Source organism: Drosophila subpulchrella, unplaced genomic scaffold (assembly GCF_014743375.2).
Source record: "Drosophila subpulchrella strain 33 F10 #4 breed RU33 unplaced genomic scaffold, RU_Dsub_v1.1 Primary Assembly Seq15, whole genome shotgun sequence".
Lineage (NCBI taxonomy): Eukaryota > Metazoa > Arthropoda > Insecta > Diptera > Drosophilidae > Drosophila > Drosophila subpulchrella.
The window spans coordinates 795,217-815,690 of record NW_023665489.1 but is presented as its reverse complement, the minus strand read 5'-3'; the positions used below and the strand labels follow the sequence as shown (position 1 = coordinate 815,690).

General features: G+C 38.2%; 1 protein-coding gene across 3 annotated transcripts in view; it reads right to left on the bottom strand.

Annotated features, from left to right (window-relative positions):
- Positions 1-2,900: 2,900 nt before the first annotated feature.
- Positions 2,901-20,474, bottom strand: part of LOC119558936 (sodium/potassium/calcium exchanger 3) — a 269,312-nt gene continuing 251,738 nt past the window's right edge. For all 3 annotated transcript variants that reach the window (XM_037872132.1, XM_037872133.1, XM_037872134.1), the window contains one exon: positions 2,901-3,238. In XM_037872132.1, the coding sequence (XP_037728060.1) occupies positions 2,919-3,238 (320 nt within the window). In that variant the 3' untranslated portion in view covers positions 2,901-2,918. The remainder of the gene's footprint in view (positions 3,239-20,474) is intronic.

Below are 20,474 nucleotides of genomic sequence, written 5' to 3'. Positions count from 1 at the left end.
TTTTTTTGTATCAACTTTCACTTTCACAGTTTTACAATTTTACTTTAATTTTGTGAATTATTTTTTTGAGACAGCTTAGTTTTTTTTTGTTGAATAGAAGGTTTATTATGCCGATTATTAATTAGCGGATTGTTGTTAGCAAAGGGGATTTTTTCATTTATTAATTTCCTCCTTTGTTTTTAACACGAACTTTTCGTCGGTTAATTAGGTTTTTATTTGACCACGCAAGTTCCTTTTTACTTTAAAACCGTTAGTTATTTATTTTAAAGCTTTTAATTAGAACAATTTAAGCGCGGCCCCACGTTGAACCCCAATTAAATATTTCACTTGCGAATAATTTAAAAAAATTAATTTTTATTTTTTATTCACTAAGTTACAACTTTACAACTTTTCCTTAATACCGACTTTTATTCTACTGTTCACAATATTTCTTCTATTGAACCGATCTTCTCGGATGCAAAAACGGACTGCCTGGCCAAGGGCCGATTATCTGATAAACAAACCTCCGTTTAAGAGGATTGGGGAACTCATTAAGAGTTGGACAAGGGTTGGACTCAAGAGAGTCGGGAAATCGGATGATCAAATTCTCTGCTCGATTGCTAAACGGATTACGCTGCAGTTTTGGGGCTCGCCGGGTGTTGACCGGATGCTTGTGTTTACATTAGCTGGACCCAGCTTTTTTTATGTTAGGAGGACCGCGGCGCAATTGAATCTTAATAATGAACTTCGATTGAAGTGGGGGAGCTAATTGGGATTCTGTGGGAACACTGAGTAAGGGGTTCCCAGCTAAGAATTGTTTATAAGAAATTGTTTGCATTTTGCATTTTTTATGGGTTCAACAAATTTTAAAATAATGACAAGGAGGACAATTAATACAATATGCAAAGTAAACAAATCTTTTCAACAGACATTATTAAAATTTTCTTCAAATTCATTAAAGGCTATCAGCTGTTAGTATGTATGGCTTCCTTGGGGTCGTAAAGCGGTATATGTCTTAATTAGGCTTTTAAAAAGATGACGAGAAAAAGAAAAAACAAGGAAGAACGCTATAGTCGAGTACTTCGACTATCAGATACCCGTTACTCAGCTAAAGGGACCAAAGGGAAATGGAGATATGCAAGCAGCAAAACGAGTTTGAAATGCGCCACCTAACGGCGGTAGACAGATCTAAGCGTTATGGGCGTTAGAGTGGGCGTGGCAAATTTTTTTTTTTGATCAATCGATAGGTATTGACGAGACCAATACATTTCAGTCAAAAGTTTTTATCTAGCATGCAAATTGTGGGCGCCACAGGCTTGGGCGGTTTGTGGGCGTTAGAGTGGGCGTGGCATATTCGCGTAACAAACTTGCACTGCGTACAAGGCTGCGGAATCTAAATCTGAGATCCCAATTCTCTATCTGTGATAGTTTCAGAGATATCTACGTTCATATTTACGATTTGGTAAAGTTTGTGGGCGGTTTGTGGGCGTTAAAGTGGGCGTGGCAAACTTTTTTTGAGTCAATCGATAGGTATTAATGAGAGCTATACATTTCAGTTAAAATACATTTCGGTTAGCATCAAAACTGTAGGAGCCACAGTTTTGGGCGGTTTTTGGGCGTTAGAGTGGGCGTGGCACTCTGCTGAAACAAACTTGCGCTGCGCAGGAATCTCAGGAATCTGCATGCCTAATCCCAGTATTGTAGCTCTTATAGTTTCCGAGATCTCAGCGTTCATCCGGACAGACGGACATGGCTAGATCGACTCGGCTAGTGATCCTGATCAAGAATATATATACTTTATGGGGTCGGAAACGCTTCCTTCTGCCTGTTACATACCTTCCGACGAATCTTATATACCCTTTTACTCTAAGAGTAACGGGTATAAAAATTTGCTGATAAAATTTATTTTTAAATCCACTAAAATCTACTTACTCGTTCATAGCAAACACACTTTGCCATAATTGCCACGCAAATAACTATAAATAGCCTGATATTTTGTTTTGATATTGATCAACAAAAACAGTACAGTCGAGGACCTCGACTAGAACGTTTCTTGTTTGCTCTGTGCAGACAGAATAGTGTTGCCGATTAAAATTATACACACTGGTCGGCATAAGTATTTTGACGCAACAAAAGTTAAATATACCCATAATTTGAACTTACTTCTTGTAAACGTAGACATCAATAGAAAGGTAATTTAAATGCCGTTTGAATGATACAATACTTTTCTTAACCCATTCAGTACTTATTGAAAAGGACGAGTTTGTGTGAAAATCTACTTTTTAAACTCTTTTCCTCGTTTTGAAAACTTTTTTTTTTATGCAAAAAGTTTCTTTAAACAAAAATAATAGTAACTGCATAAAGAATTTTTCAAAAATCATTTTGCTTTTATTTTTTATAATTTTTTGACATTGTAATGTCTGAAAAAATTTGTATGAAAAAGAGAAAAATATGGCTCATATGCATGTTTCTAAACATTTTCAAAAAATCATAAAAAATGTAAGCAAACTGATTTTTAAAAAATTCTTTTTGTAGTTACTAATCTTTTGTTTGGAGAAACTTTTTCCATCAAAAAATTTAAGTTTTCAAGAAGAGGAAAAAGTTTAAAAAGCACATTTTTACACAAATTCGTCCTTTTCATAAGTTCTGAATGGGTTAAGAAAAGTATTATATCATTCAAACAGCGTTTAAATTACCTTTCCATTGATGCCAAAGTTTACAAGAAGTAAGTTAAAATTTTGAGTATATTCAACTTTTGTTTTGTCAAAATACTTATGCCGACCAGTGTATATACATATTTCTTATCGGAAACGCATCCCTCACTGTATTTACAAAGTTCTGACCGAAATTATATTAGCCTCTCCTAGAGTTACAAAGCCAAATAAAAACAATAACTTTCTCTTTTTATGTAGGACTTTTCATATTGGATTTTATACTAATTAGGATTCCTCAATGTCGCAGATGTTCTCTTTGTTCAACAATATCTCCAGTAAACAGGCGATGATTAGAAAGATTATATAGGAGACTAGGCTGGTCCAACCGACGAACTTGCCCAACACAAATTTGCTGATGAGAAAACCCACATAGACGATGATGGCTGTAAGTACTAGCATGGCCGTGGTGATGGTGAGAGCCGAGGAATCGATCACGATACTGTGCTGGTAAATCAGGCTCTTCAGTAGCCAGGGCAGACCAAGACATACGAAAATGTCGAATGTGTTTGAGCCAACAGCATTGCAGATGGCCATTGACCCATAACCTACGGAAAGATTATTTGTTATTAAAAAGCGAGAAGTAAGTTGAATTCGGTAAGCCGAAGTTTTTAAGCACTTGCAGATTTTTAAAATTACATTTAATTTAACGGTGTCTAAACAGAGGGGCGGACCTAGTGCCGAATTTGTTAGATAACACCAGTTTAGAAAATTAAATTAAATGCTTGAATTTTCAGTTACTGACATGTTAAATCTTGTTTCTGGAATGTGGGACGTAACTAATTTATATTTTTATTATACCTGTAACTCGTAGAGTAAAAGGGTATACCAGATTCGTGGGAAAATGTGTAATAGGTACAAGGAAGCGTTTCCAACCCTATACAGTATATATAGTTACTCGTAAAGTAAAAGGGTATACTAGATTCGTCGGAAAGTATGTAACAGGTAGAATAAAAGCGGTTCCGACCCCAGAAAGGATATTTATTCTTGTTCAGGATCACTAGCCGAGTCGATTTAGTCATGCCCGTCTGTACGTCTGTCCGTATGAACGCAGAGATCTCGGAAACTATAAAAGCTAGAGTGTTGAAATTTGGAATGTCGATTCTTGGTCTTCCTGCGCAGCGCAAGGCGCCACGTCCCCTCTTACGCCCACAATTACCGATAAAGCTACAACCCGACCCGCCACCTAGGTTTCTTGTTATGTGGCGTGTTAGTGAAATCTCGTAAGCAACCGATAGGAATGAACAATATGTGGCGCACTTGTGTTAGCTGCGTTTTCCATTGTTTTACACTTCATTTCTTTGTGCAACAGCAGAATAGTTATACCCGTTACTCGTAGAGTAAAAGGGTATACTAGGTTCGTCGGAAAGTATGTAACAGGCAGAAGTAAGCGTTTCCGACCCCATAAAGTATATATATTCTTGATCAGGATCACTAGCCGAGTCGATCTAGCCATGTTCGTCTGTCCGTCTGTCCGTCCGTCCGTCTGTCCGTCTGTCCGTCTGTCCGTATGAACGATGAGATCTCGGAAACTATAAGAGCTACAATACTGGGATTAGGCATGCAGATTCCTGAGATTCCTGCGCAGCGCAAGTTTGTTTCAGAATAGTGCCACGCCCACTTTAACGCCCACAAACCGCCCACAAACTTCAAAAAATCGTAAATATGAACGCGGATATCTCAGAAATTATCAAAGATAGAGAAACGGGATTTCAGATTTAGATTCCTTAGGCTTCAGCGCAGCGCAAGTTTGGTACGCGAATATGCCACGCCCACTCTAACGCCCACAAGCCGCCCAAATCTGTGGCGCCCACAATTTTCATGCTAGATACAAAATTTTAACTGAAATGTATTGGTCTCGTCAATACCTATCGATTGATTTAAAAAAATTTTTGCCACGCCCACTGTAACGCCCACAATGCTTAAATCTGTCTACCGCCGGTAGGTGGCGCATCATATCTCCATTTTTCTTTGGTCCCTTTAGCTGAGTAACGGGTATCTGATAGTCGAGGTAGTCGACTATAGCGTTCTTCCTTGTTTTTTTTAAATTAGCCAATTGATTTGTTTTCCGATTGTCAACAAGCCCAGCTGCCAGACAGTCTTGAACTTAGAAAACTTCAGTCACACTACGAAGAATAAGATTTTTCGACTAGCCGATCTGAGTACTAGGCTTATGGGAGCCGATTTTTAGAACATAAAAATATTATTACAGAAACATTAAGATAATGGTCCATTTTAATTGACTAACGTATTTGTTTTACCGAAAACTAAATATAACGGCTGACGTATTATTTTGACATTAATTTTGCGATTCTTCCTATGGCATCTATATGATAGTAGCCCGATTTTTATTAAATTTAATTAATATATTTCTGAAATATTCATAAATGTACCGGAGTGGAGAAGGACATAATCTGTTCAAAAGTAATAATGCTATAATTATTTTCCTATTGTTTTTCCATTAAATATCCGATCCTTCAACAGGCAACTACATAATATAGTCGTCCGATTTGTTTTTAAATTAAATTGGAAGTGATATAATTGTAATAGAATGATATTCGTAAGTGTAGAAATTAATATGTGTCAAAAACAACGAAGCTATAATTTGTATACCCTTGCAAAGGCTATAATGATTCCACTCACTGCAGCGCAGTGAAGGAGACGTTTTCAACCCCATCAAGTATATAAATTAATGAAACTGTATTTTAGTTAAGTTGGTATTTCCTTTTATTTCCATACACCCGTTAGGGCATACGTACTTTAAATATGTTTTATGGCAGAGCTACCACTCTGGAGTATATTCTCAGACTAACTTAAGTGCAGTGTCAGCAACTTGCATCCACCCGGCAACGATCACTCGTCGCAGACGTGCTGGAGTTTGACAGACAGCATTAGCTCCGGAATGCGCTGTCAGTGCAGTGTACCCGGTGCACAATTCGGCAGTTTTTGTGCATTTTGGTTGCGCGTGCTAGCTTATAAATTCTTGATAAGCATCCCTAGATGAGCCGATCTAGCTATGTCCGTCCGTTTCTACGCAAACTAGTCTCTCAGTTTTAAAGCTATCGGGATGAAACCTTTCCAAAAGCATTCTTTCTATTTCAGGTAGTATAAGTCGGTACGAGCCGAATCAACAAGATAAAAACTACACTCATTCTGCATTAAAATCTGGCCTCGGAGCTTTCGTATAACGACTATATATAATATGCCTTTAGAAGCCAACAAAAAGCCATTGAAAACAGGAGAGAATTATGAACCGGAAAACTATCCAAAACGCTTATGGTTTCCAAGCTCACAGCGTTCATACGGACAGACGGACATGGCTAGATCAACTCGGCTAGTGATCCTGATCAAAATATATATACTTTATGGGGTCGAAAACGATTTCTTCTGTTTAAGGCTTTCCGACGAATTTAGTATATCATTTTACTCTACGGGTAACGGGTATAAAAATAGTAAGTACTTTAAGAAATTTGTAACTTACGCCTTGAATATTGAGGTTGCGCCCCTTATAATAATTTACAACAAAAAATCGCGCGCAAAAAAATTGTATGGCGTTACGCTCGCGCGTTCTTGATCAGGATCACTAGCCGAGTCGATCTATCCATGTCCATCTGTCTTTTCGTCAGTATGAAAGCTGCATCTCGGAAACTATACAAGCAAGAATGTTGGGACTTGCCATGCAAATTCTTCGTCTTCCTGCGCAGCGCAAGTTTATTTCAGCAGGGTGCCACGCCCACTTTAACGCCCAAACACGACTATAACACTTAAGCCCATCTTGCGCCCACATCATAATTTGTAAAAATGTAATGGAGATTTTGTTCCTATTATCAGTCCCAACCTACATGTTCAAAAAAATTGAAATTGGACGAGTCATTAAAAAGTAATAACCAAATAATAATCAAAACAAGGAAGAACGCTATAGTCGAGTACCTCGACTATCAGATACCCGTTACTCAGCTAAAGGGACCAAAGGGAAATGGAGATATGCAAAGAGCAAAGCGAGATTAAAATGCGCCACCTATCGGGGGTAGACAGATTTAAGCGTTATGGGCGTTAGAGTGGGCGTAGAAAATTTTTTTTTGGGTCGATAGATATTGACGAGACCAATACAGTTCAGTTAAAATTTTGTATCTAGCATGAAAATTGTGGGCGCCACAGGCTTGGGCGGTTTGTGGGCGTTAGAGTGGGCGTGTCAAATTCGCGTAATAAACTTGCGCTGCGCAGAAGGCTACGGAATCTTAATCTCAGATCCCAATTCTCTATCCTTGATAGTTTCCGAGATATCCACGTTCATATTAACGATTTTTTGAAGTTTGTGGTCGTAGATGTGGGCATGGCAAACTTTTTTTTTATCAATCGATATGTATTGACGAGACCAATACATTTCAGTTAAAATTTGTATTCTAGTATCAAAACTGTAGGAGCCACAGTTTTGGGCGGTTTGTGGGCGTAAGAGTGGGCGTGGCACTCTACTGAAACAAACTTGCGCTGCGTAAGAAGCTCAGAAATCTGCACGCCAAATCTAAATAGCCTAGCTCTCATAGTTTCCGAGATCTCAGCGTTCATCCGGACGGACAGACAGACAGTTAGACGGACAGACGGACAGACGGACATGGCTAGATCGACCCCATAAAGTATATATGTTCTTGATCAGCATCACTAAACGAGTCGATCTAGCCATGTCCGTCTGTCCGTCTGTCTGTCCGTCCGGATGAACACCGAGATCTCGGAAATTATGAGAGTTAGGCTATTGAGATTTGGCGTGGAGATTCCTAAGCTTCTTACAGCAGAGTGCCACGCCCACTCTAACGCCCACAAACCGCCCAAAACCGTGGCTCCTACAGTTTTGATGCTAGAATACAAATTTTAACTGAAATGTATTGTTCTAATCAATACCTATCGATTGACCCAAAAAAAAGTTTGCCACGCCCACTTTAACGCCCACAAACCGCCCACAAACTTCAAAAAATCGTAATTATGATCGCCGATATCTTGGAAAATATAAAAGATAGAGAAATGGGACTTTAGATTTAGATTCCGTAGGCTTGAGCACAGCGCATGTTTGTCACGCGAATATGCCACTCCCACTCTAACGCCCACAAGCCGCCCATGCCTGCGACGCCCACAATTTTCATGCTAGATAAAAAACTTTAACTGACATGTATTGGTCTCGTCAATACCTATCGATTGATCAAAAAAAAATCTGTCTAGCGCCGGTAGGTGGCGCATTTAAATCTCACTTTGCTGCTTGCATATGTCCATTTTCCTTTGGTCCCTTTAGCTGAGTAACGGGTATCTGATAGTCGAGGTACTCGACTATAGCGTTCTTCCTTGTTTGACATATTATCTTATACTTTTGGGAATATCATTTTTTGTATTTTTAAATTTAATAATTATAACTGAAAGTTAGTTTCCTTTCTTGTTAGAATTAGATGTATCTGAATACTCAACCCCTCTGTGATACTAGTCTTAGCTTTATGTGTATAAACCAAAGTAATGTCCTAGCTAGTATTCTGCATGATAAATCCGATGCTGTGGGTCTTGATAATATGAGTCAAAAATTTGTTAAGCTTTTGCTCCCCTTTTTATTGCCCTGTCTTACTTATAATTTCAACGTGGCTATAACCATGTCTTCACTTCCTACAATACGTGAAAACGGCCAAATTCTTTCGATTCCAAGGCCAAACAATGACTAAAAGAATATGTTAATTTTACCTTTCCTTTCAAATGTCTTTGAAAACCTTATGTCCTCACAGATTCAACGCCACTTGAATAATACTTCTCTACTCAACGAAAAAAAATCTAGATTTCGCACGAAAAGGAGTTGAATTACTGCCATCACAAATGTTGTTGGGGATTTAAGACAAAACCACAGTAAGGTCTTTGACTCGGTGAATCATAATATTCTTTGTACCAAGCTTAAGAGCATGTTTAACTTTTCTTCTAGTGAGACTGAGCTCATTGGGTCGTACTTATCGAACAGATCTTAAGCGATAGTATCTGGGGCTCAAGCTTCTTCTCTTCTCTTTTTCGGAATTGCCACAGGGATCTGTGCTAGGCCCTCTGTGTGAGAATAAGAAATTAAGTCTCTAATAGAAAAATGGGCTAAGGAAAATGTGCTTGGTATAAATCCAAAAAAGTCCAAGTGCATAGTAATTGGTAAAAAGCTAACTTCAACAAATCCACTCCAAAAACAAAGAAGAACGCTATAGTCGAGTACCTCGACTATCAGATACCCGTTACTCAGCTAAAGGGACCAAAGGGAAATGGAGATATGCAAGCAGCAAAGCGAGATTGAAATGCGCCACCTACTGGTGGTAGGCAGATTTAAGCGTTATGGGCTTTAGAGTGGGCGTGGCAATTTTTTTTTGGATCAATCGATAGGTATTGACGAGACCAATACATTTCAGTTAAAAATTTTTACCTAGCATGAAAATTGTGGGCGCCACAGGTTTGGGCGGTTTGTGGGCGTTAGAGTGAACGTGGCACTCTGCTGAAACAAACTTGCGCTGCGTAAAAAGCTTAGGAATCTGCACGCCAAATTTCAATAGCCTAGCTCTTATAGTTTCTGAGATCTCAGCGTTCATCCGGACAGACGGACAGAAGGACATGGCTAGATCGACTCGGCTAGTGATCCTGATCAAGAATATATATACATTATGGGGTCGGAAACGCTTCCTTCTGCCTGTTACATACTTTCCGACGAATCTAGAATACCCTTTTACTCTACGAGGAACGGGTAAAACAAGAAAGAACGCTAAAGTCGAGTACCTCGACTATAAGATACCCGTTACTCAGCTAAAGGGACCAAAGGGAAATGGAGAAATGCAAGCAGCAAATGCGCCACCTACCGGCGGTAGACAGATTTAAGCGTTGTGGGCGTTAGAGTGGGCGTGGCAAAGTTTTTTTTCATCATCAATCGATAGGTATTGACGAGACCAATACATGTCAGTTAAAATTTTTTATCTAGCACGAAAATTGTGGGCGTTAGAGCCCACAAGTTTGTGGGCGGCTTGTGGGCGGTTTGTGGGCGGTTTGTGGGCGGTTTGTGGGCGGTTTGTGGGCGGTTTGTGGGCGTAAAAGTTTGCGTGGCAAACTTATTTTTTGGGCTAATCGATAGCTATTGATGAGAACAATACATTTCAGTTAAAATTTTTATTCTAGCATCAAAACTGCAGGAGCCACAGTTTTGGGCGGTTTGTGGGCGTTAGAGTGGGCATGGCACGCTGCTGAAACAAACTTGCGCTGCGTAAGAAGCTCAGGAATATGCATGCTAAATCTCAGTAGCCTATCTTTTATAGTTTCCGAGATTTCAGCGTTCATCCGGACGGACAGACGGACATGGCTAGATCGACTCGGCTAGTTATCCTGATCAAGAATATATATACTTTATGGGGTCGGAAACGCTTCCTTCTGCCTGTTACATACTTTCCGACGAATCTAGTATACCCTTTTACTCGACGAGTAACGGGTATAACAAGAGAGAACGCTAAAGTCTAGTACCTTGACTATGAGATACCCGTTACTCAGCTAAAGGGACCAAAGGGAAATGGAAATATACAAGCAGCAAAGCGAGATTTGAGTGTGCCATTCGTGACAGACGGACATGGCTAGTGATCCTGATCAAGAATATATATACTTTATGGGATCGGAAACGCTTTCTAGAATCTAGTAGACTCTTTGACTCTACGAGTAAAGGGTAAAAAAAGTTAAATAAATTAATGTATACATGGTTAAGGCGAACGACGTCTGCGTGGCTTATATGGTTTCTCAAATTTCCCCTTGTCGTAGTATTCTTATTTCTACACCGTTTCCTTTTGATTCCATCCGCTTTCTGGATCTGGAATTGAATGACGTATTGAAAAAGGATTGACTTTTCGTTGTCGTTCCTTTATCCGGTTGATATATCATTTTACCAAGAAAAAATTTTACCAAATCAAATTTGCGATTTACTATAACAGGCATTTGACCCTCCACCAACAAGGTTTTAAATTATGAAGGTATCTGTGAAAAAATTATGGCTAACCCTTTGTATTAGTTTTGAATCTGTTATCCTATTTACATTTTTAAGACTTTTTTCAAACAGGGATAATCTTTCAAGGATTTTATAACGTTTATATTTACATTGGCACCTTCGCTGTGAACTTTTAGCAACCCTTTGTAACCTCATTATTTGTATTGTTGGTAATAGTCATGACTTTGGGTGTACGGTTTATGAGTACACGTAACAGACATTTTTTGACAATGGATAGAATGGATCATTAATGCAATTACTTTATGAGAGAAAACTGGAAAATCGAAGTGTTGAATTAATATATATTTTTTATTAACTCAATAAAAGAAAATGTAGGAAATAATAAGTACTATTTATTAACATAGTGATTTTGTATAACTTATAAAATATAGAAATATATACATATCTTAATAATTATTGTGGCAAAACAATCTGTATAATTTCATTTATTATTAATTTACCTGATAAATAATTAAAGTACAAATCATTTTCTAAAATATTAAAATAAATTATAAATGGAAGCCTTCATATATATATATATATAGTGACGTGTCTGCACTGCGATTTCTCAACGGCCACCAGTTCAAAGAACGAAACAGTTCACAAATAAACATAATCGCCAATTTCGGCTTTGATTAAAAACGATACAGAAGCTTAAGGTCCCGCAATGCAAACAAACAAAGAAAATTGATTAAGTCCGAACGTCAACAATGACGTAATTTCATAAACGTGAAAATCCAATAAGATCGCAAAATCTAATAAGACCGAATTATGTAAACATAAACAAAGAAGTGGCGATCGCATCATCCACTTGCGATTGCGTCACCTAATGCACTAACAGTATATTCTAAGACGCAAACCGAGGTTTCATTCTAACCAATTCTGTAACATACAATTAGTCTTTTTCCAACGTTCTAATAAAGAATAACCAACAAATATAAAAAATCTCCTGATTTTTTATTCGGGCGAAGAACGACTCATATAAATATATATATATATATATATATATATAAAATCAATTTATCCCTTTCTGAATCTGGAAAAAATAAGAACTCTGACATGACGCTGTTTCTGTGAATTGAATGACGTATTTAATTGATTAATTGACTTTTCGTTTTCTTTTCTTTATGCGGTTGATATATAATTTTACCAAGAAAACATTTTACCAAATCAAATTTGCGATATATTGTGACAGACATTTGACCCTCCGCCAACAGGGTTTTAGATATTGATAGTGCTGGTGAGATATTTATGGCTAAAACTTTGTATTAGCTTAAAGTATGTTATTCTATTTACATTTTTAGGGACTTATTTTAGTCAGGTATAATCGCTTATTGATTTTTTATCGTTTATAATTCCTTATGCACCTTCGCTGTGGACTTTTAGCAATCCTTTGTAACCTCACTATTTGTATTGTTGGTTAAAGTCATAACATTGGGTGTACGGTTTATAAGTACACGTCACAAATATTTTTTTACACACAACTGTTTTGGTGATAGAATTTTGGATAAGACTCGTTTTTACTTATTACGCCGGAAAGATTATAAAATACGTCCCCAATAATAGTTCTTATGAATTTTTATATGCAGGGGTAATATTCCATGAATTATTCCTATTACGTTGACCTTTGCGCCTCCGTTGAGGCATTTTAGCAATTCTGTACACATCCAACTTCTGTATTATAGGTAACAAACTTGACTTTGGGATTATGGTATGGTTAGCAATAGGTGACTTGCGTAATGGGATCTTAATCATTGCTGACTAATTTATAACTAAAACTCGGAGACATTTTTTGACAAAGGATAGAATGGATCATTTAGGTGTGGGACATACATCTTTTTGGTATAAGCCCAGTGTTTTTTGTTTTCACTGTACTAAGTCGGAGCGAGGTGACGCATTCCAATCTCGCTTTGCTGCTTGCATATCTCCATTTCACTTTTGTCCCTTTAGCTGAGTAACGGGTATCTGATAGTCGAGATACTCGACTATAGCGTTCTTCCTTGTTATACCCGTTACTCGTAGAGTAAAAGGGTATACTAGATTCGTCGGGAAGTATGTAACAGGCAGAAGGAAGCGTTTCCGACCCCATATATTCTTGAACAGGATCACTAGCAGAGTCGATCTAGCCATGTCCGTCTGTCCGTCTGTCTGTCTGTCCGGATGAACGCTGGGATCTCGGAAACTATGAGAGCTAGGCTATTGAGACTTGGCATGCAGATTTCTCAGCTTCTTACGCAGCGCAAGTTTGTTTCAGCGATGTGCCACGCCCACTCTAACGCCCACAAACCTCCCAAAACTGTGGCTCCTACAGTTTTGATGCTAGAATGTATTGTTCTCATCAATACCTATCGATTGATCCAAAAAAGTTTGCCACGCCCACTTTAACGCCCACAAACCGCCCAAAAACTTCAAAAAATCTTAAATATGAACGTGGATATCTCGAAAACTATCGAAGATAGAGAATTGGGATCTCAGATTTAGATCCCGTATCCTTGTACGCAAGTTTGTCACGCGAATATGCCACGCCCACTCTAACGCCCAAAAACCGCCCAAAGCTGTGGCTCCTACAGTTTTGGTGCTAGAATAAAAATTTTAACAGAAAGGTATTGTCCTTATAAATACCTATTAAATAACCTAAATAAAAGTTTGCCACGCCCACTTTAACGCCCACAAACTTCAAAAAATCTTAAATATGAACGTGGATATCTCGGAAACTATCGAAGATAGAGAATTGGGATCTCAGACTTAGATTCCGTAACCTTGTACGCTTTTCTAAAACCTTCGGTTGTACACCCGGGTCTGGCCAGACCAGGTAAATACATATTACCTACATTTGTATGGGAATATATGGCATATGCGAGGTCAATTAGAAGCATCGCAGGTATATTTTTTGAATTTCTTACCTCTCTCATTGGCTTTGGCATGTATTGAGCTACCTACAGAAGCAAAAATAATAAAAAAAAATTTGTGGGTTTGTGAAGAAATACAATTTTTGTTTTGTCCTTCTTTGTTCTTTATTTTGACTCATTTCAAAGAAGGTTGATGAAAGAAAAAGCGATTACATTGAAATTTTATTGTGAAATATGATACGATTTTTATTCTGCGTTCACTGGAAGGCAAGCAAAACTGGTATATGCGGTTTTTAAGTGCTGTTGGCACACTGGATTATTGCATGCAGTACAGAAAAAACGAGTTTTTCGACGAAGTTTATCGCCTCCTTGTAAACGAAGACGACAATCTCTCTTCACTGTGAGTGTATCGGCACCGGCTGGTTGGTTGACAACAATGTTCCCAGGAATATTTATTGGTTTGCCGAAAAATGATTCTGTTGCTAAACGAGTGGCGAACTGAGAAATGACGCTTGGTTTATTCATGCAATTTTCGATGTTTGCAAGGACCAATGTTTCCGATAAAGTCGTCAGAAAATCGCGTCTCGCATCACCTTTTCTGAGCCCATCAACTTCCTTGCAAATACAAAACGCTGCCAATGCCATGACATCCAACATGTTGCAAAAGAAAGCAAAGGTCCATCGACTTGTTGGCCGTTTTGATGTGAAATGCGTGACCATTTGATCCATACAATCGACACCGGCTTTTTGTGCATTGTAGTATAGAATGGCCAATGGTTCTTTTGCTTCGCCTTCACACGCTTTAAAATAATGAACGGTTAAAAGTAAATTAACCGCTCTATTCTTTTTCGGCACATAGCTGCAGATTGAAAAAAGGTTTTCATGAAAACCAAACAACGACGAAAGCACAGGGCGAGAATTGTCCTTCTTCATTTCTGGTGGAATGCAGCGTTTGTTGGCTCGTATTGTGCCAACTAATGCAAGTCCAATGGAAGCGAGGCGCTTAGCTCCATTCAATGTAACGAAAAAATTATCGGCTATTATTGTACGGCAACTGTTCGCATATCGGTTGGATAACTGTATCATCACATTTTCCCCTAGATCAACTTCACGCTCTTCTCCTTCTGATCGGCCACAATATAACTTTCTTTGCAAGGGATATTTTGTTTTCGAGTCACATGCCCACCAGACTTTTATGCCGCATTTTGCCAGTTTCGATGGAATATTTTGCGTTAATTTAGTTCGCCCGCGATATGGAAATAGTTGCTCGTCGATAGTAATATTTTCACACACACACACGTGCGTTCAGGTACAGATATGTATGCGAGCCTAATAACCTTTTGAAATAGTCTGAATATAGATTTGCCATAATAAATAATAAAAAACCAGCAAGCATAGTAAAAATACATTATATTCCATATGTTTCCATACATTTTGTATAGGGGTCCAGCCAGACCCGGGTGTACAACCGAAGGTGTACCTTTTTAAATCCTTTTTTTCAACCTGTTCTAGGATCCTTTTTAAATCCTCATATGTATAAATCGATAGAGAATTAAATTTTAGGAAGCTACCTGGAAGGCCAAGTCGCTACATACAATAGAAATGTGTTAAATTTACGTTCAAAGTCAAAAAAGGTCTGGCCAGACCCGGGTGTACAACGGAGGGTTAAATCTGTCTACCGCCGGTAGGTGGTGCATTTCAATCTCGCTTTGGTCCTTTTAGCTGAGTAACGGGTATCTGATAGTCGAGGATCTCGACTATAGCATTCTTCATTGTTATTCTTGTATTTATTGGATTTGTGTCTGTTTATACATATGTATATGCTTTTGCAGCTGACGCACAGTGGGCGATTTGGTCTCGCTAGCGGCACTTAATTAATAACTTCTAAACTAAAGTAGATATCTTCAGTCGGTTTTTTCACAGCTCACTTCAATAAACATATTTCATAAATCAAAATAATCTAGAAAAGGATAAAATATTATTAGGAATCTTCGGAATCAGAGACAGGCATATCCAGATGCTTCATTAAAAGCAAGCAATTTTATTTTTCTAAAACTTTTTCTCGTATTGCTCTCGCATATGTTTCGGATGTCCTTGTTCCTGGCTTCAAGATCTTCTTCGGACATGGTACCAATTTAAAGGAAAAAAAGGCCTTTAATGTCTGCTCCATGAATTAAAATTCCGTGAACAGACGATGGCATTTAAAACCAGGGGCATGCTTTCACAAACATTTCGGCAGTTTCCAATGCGTAAGATCCGAATGCCTCCGAATTTATTTCGTGGCAACAAGCCAGTGCTCATAAGACTACACTGTATCGATTTATTAAATCATAGCTTACTCCTGTTATAAGAGCAAATTTGGTTGTTGGAAAAACCTCCTTGCAGTGTTTCCGTTGTTCGCACTGCCAGTACTAGCAATTGGTATATCTACCAGCCAATGCATTTCTTCTCTTAGCTTCTGCTGAATAATTCATTTGTTTTGTTCAACGACATCCTTGTCAGCACCACGAGCTTGACAATATTGTATTGGAATTCTATATGCGATGTGCAAAACACATTCGATAAACCTAATCCAGGTTTTCATTAATAGAACGTTCATATTTTGAGGAGTTGCGCTACAGATTCCGAATGTTTGAGAAGAGCATTCCGATATCACACTGAACGTTTTGCCATTAAGCATGCTCATATGTCATCAAATATTTAATATTTGGCTTTTAGCATATTCACTTTCTCTGCGAGTCAAGTCTGCCGATTCTTTCTCGCAAAGTATCTTCATGGGTCGACAATATCGAGTAAAAGAAGGTCGATTGTTATACCCGCTACTCGTAGAGTAAAAGGGTATACTAGATTCATCGGAAACTATGTAACAGGCAGAAGGAAGCGTTTCCGAGCCCATAAAGTGTATATATTCTTGATCAGGATCACTAGCCGAGTCGATCTAGCCATGTCCGCCTGTCCGTCTGTCCGTCTGTCTGTCCGTCCGGATGAACGCTGAGATCTCGGAAACTACAAGAGCTAGGCTTTTGAGATTTGGCGTGCAGATTTCTGACCTCCTTACGCAGCGCAAGTTTGTTTCAGTAGAGTGCCACGCCCACTCTAACGCCCACAAACCGCCCAAAACTGTGGCTCCTACAGTTTTGATGGTAGAATAAAAATTTTAACTGAAATGTATTGTTCTCATCAATACCTATCGATTGAACCAAAAAAAAGTTTACCACGCCCACTTTAACGCCCACAAACCGCCCACATACTTCAAAAAATCGTAAATATGATCGCGGATATCTCGGAAAATATGAAAGATAGAGAAATGGGATTCCAGATTTAGATTCCGTAGGCTTGAGCGCAGCGCATGCTTGCCACGCCCACTCTAACGCCCACAACGCTTAAATCTGTCTACCGCCGGTAGGTGGCGCATTTCAATCTCGCTTTGCTGCTTGCATATCTCCATTTTCCTTTGGTCCCTTTAGCTGAGTAACGGGTATCTGATAGTCGAGGTACTCGACTATAGCGTTCTTCCTTGTTATTCCATAAATTTGTCGGGTCTTTCTGCACTGTCAAGATACCGTACAAGTTGAAAATAAATATTGATCCAACATATTATATTTCCATCGAAATCATCAAATATTTGCCTGCATGTAGAATTGCCGCTGCTACCATCACAGGCCCATTTGTAGGTAGCAGTTAATTGGGTGTCATTATTATTTTCAACATGGTTTGGAAAACATTCTGGGTGTGCTTCAATAATCCTATCAATCGTATGGTCCATTAAGGGGGTTCACCTGTGTGAATGTCGATTTTCAAGCGCTTTTTCGGATATTTCGTGTAAGTAAACTATTCAAGGTTTTTGAATAATTATTTTTGTATTTTGTTAGTTTATTATTTAAGCTTATATATTTTTATGTACAACAGTTTTATCAAGAAAGTGTTCTGGTGACCGAAGCTGGATCGAGACTTTCCCAAATTTACGGACCTAAACGGTGTGCAGGATACACCACACATAAGTCGTCTGAAACAGAAAACGAAAATACTCCGTTATTCGTAATCAAGTTGCCGAGGTACTGACGTAGGGATTTCGTAAATTTTTGAAAATTGTCAAAATGGCGTACTTTGGGAAGAAAAAATTCGTTTTTCACATTTTTATAAGATATTAAAGTGTGAAAAACAATTTGAAAAAATGTTTGTAAAAAACCCCTACGTCAGTACCTCGGATTATACATTCAAATTGACCCCTCAAAATTTCAGCTTGATTCATCGAATAGATTTTGCGCAATACTGCACACCACCTTGAAAAACACGGTTTCGAGAAAAACGCGTTTAAAGTTTGAGGATATGATGAATAATCATTTTTATGAACTTACATTCAATCTGCACCTAACAAACACAATGTTTTTTGACATGTTATAGATTGAAAATTTGCAATAAAAAAAAACCATTTTTAAAAAGCATTACACAGGTGAACCCCCTTAAGCTTTGTAGTACTACTACACTGCTATAGCATTTTTCTTCGCACAACGCAGTTTATCGTAGCATGGATATATATCGACGTTTTGTCCTTTGGCGGCTCTTTAAGACAAATTCCATGTGTTCTTGGTATGTCCAACATCTAAAAATAGGGCCAGTGCTTTTTCATCCGAAAATGTTGACGGTAGACGCTGTGGGGTAGTCACTGTCTTCATTATCGTACCGCTAAACTGCTCGTCGGCGTTTAGCATTGACACCAACTGTGAAGCACTGCTTTTTCCAGCTTTATACAAGCTGCAGCTTGCAGCTACCAACAATGCATTTGATAAGACATCTTCAGTAATTCAGTAAATGATAATTTGCTGACCTGCGTTTTTACCAACAATACGAAATTTCCTTGATTTTTTATGTAATACACACCTTGAAGAAAATAAAAAGCCAAGCTTTTACTAAATACTGTAAGTTCACAGCTGATGATCAGCTGATCGTAGAGCTTTAAAAATGCCTCTAAAAATCTAATCAAACCATCTTTTATCGATTTAAAAAAAATCAACGATTTTTTGAATTAGACAAGAAAGGAAGTTAACTTCGGCAAGCCGAAGTTTGTATACCCTTGCAGTTAAAATTATAAAATTTAAAAATACAAAAAATGATTTTCCCAATAGTATGAGATAATATGTCAAAAAACACCAAGGCTATAATTTCTTTCATATTATTTTTCCACCAATTTTCCGATCGTTCCTATGGCAGCTATATGATATAGTCGTCCGATTTTGATAAAATTAAATTCGAAATTCAAAACTAATTAAAAAATGTTATTTCCAAGCGTAGAAGGATATATGTTAAGAAACACCGAAGCTATAATTTGTTTCATATTATTTTCCTACCAATTTTCCGATCGTTCCTATGGCAGCTATATGATATAGTCGTCCGATTTTGATAAAATTAAATTCGAAATTCAGAACTAATTAAAAGATGTTATTTCCAGGCGTTGGAGGTTATATGTTGAAAAACACCGAAGCTATAATTTGTTTCATATTATTTTCCCACCAATTTTACGATCGTTCCTATGGCAGCTATATGATATAGTCGTCCGATTTCGATAAAATTTAATTCAAAATTCAAAACTAATTAAAAAATGTTATTTCCAAGCTTAGGAGGTTATATGCTAAAAAACACCAAAGATTTAATTTTTTTAAATTTGTTTTTCCGATTATTCCTATGGGAGCTATTAGATATAGTTGTCCGATCCGGCTGGTTCCGACTTATATACTACCTGCAAAAGACATCAGACTTTTGGAAGAGTTTCAGCCCAATAGCCTTAAAACTGAGAGACTAGTTTGCGTAGAAACGGACGGACAGACGCACAGACGGACAGACGGACATGGCTAGATCGACTCGGCTAGTGATCCTGATCAAGAATATACATACATTATGGGGTCGGAAACGCTTCCTTCTGCCTGTTACATACTTTCCGACGAATCTAGTATACCCTTCTACTCTACGAGTAACGGGTATAAAAAACATTGTGCTTGTAGCCAAGGGTGCTCAACATGACCAGCACCCAGCAAATCAAGCAGAAGCCAAGTTGGAAACAGTACCAGGCGCTCAGTAGCACCCACTGCAGATGAGAATTGCTTATCAGCATATATGTCTCACTTCCTCACCGTCTTACCGTCTCAACGGTACACTGACCCACCAATGCAGTCAGCACATTTTGCAGTGTCAGCCGAGCCAACTACGCAACTGCTACCATAATCAAAATTCCCTGACCTACTTTAGAATATAGCTTACTTCACTAATCATTACACTAAGCTTCCGTGTTCCAAGTAGTATATAAACATGTATCAAATGAAGAATAAATCAGTTATAAACGCACCTCATAACTCCGCGGTTCTCCTTCCTACCTCTGGGAATAGGGAACTAACAGCTAACCATGTTAGCTCAACCTTAGCGCAGCTCAGCATCGCCCGTGGTCCGGCATCGGCATCGGTTTGCGAGTGTCCACTTAGGTTAGGTTAGGCACAAACACAATGGAAGCCTTAAAAAATGCATTGAAATTCATTTAAACCAACGGAATCGATAGACAAAGTGCGAATAATGATGAACAATTTGAGAAGACGAGTCCCTCCCCCAGCTGTTGAAGAAGTCGCATGCCTCTGGCATAATATATCTATATATTTTGTGTTTAAGTGAATTGGTATACATAAGAACAGCCGTATTTTGGTGCACGTATAGTTTTATATCCAATATATGTATCCAATATAATATTTTCCAAGGCCCAGAATCCGCAGCGCCTATATCTCATCGCACAGGATTTAAAAAGGGGTAAGTTTGTCGGAACACGGTTCCTTCCTTATAAACATACATATATAAATATTCATGAATTATCCTACAATTTTCTAGACTGCTATAAATTTTCCAGCGGCGAGTGTCAGCCTTTCAGTTGTATGTGCAATT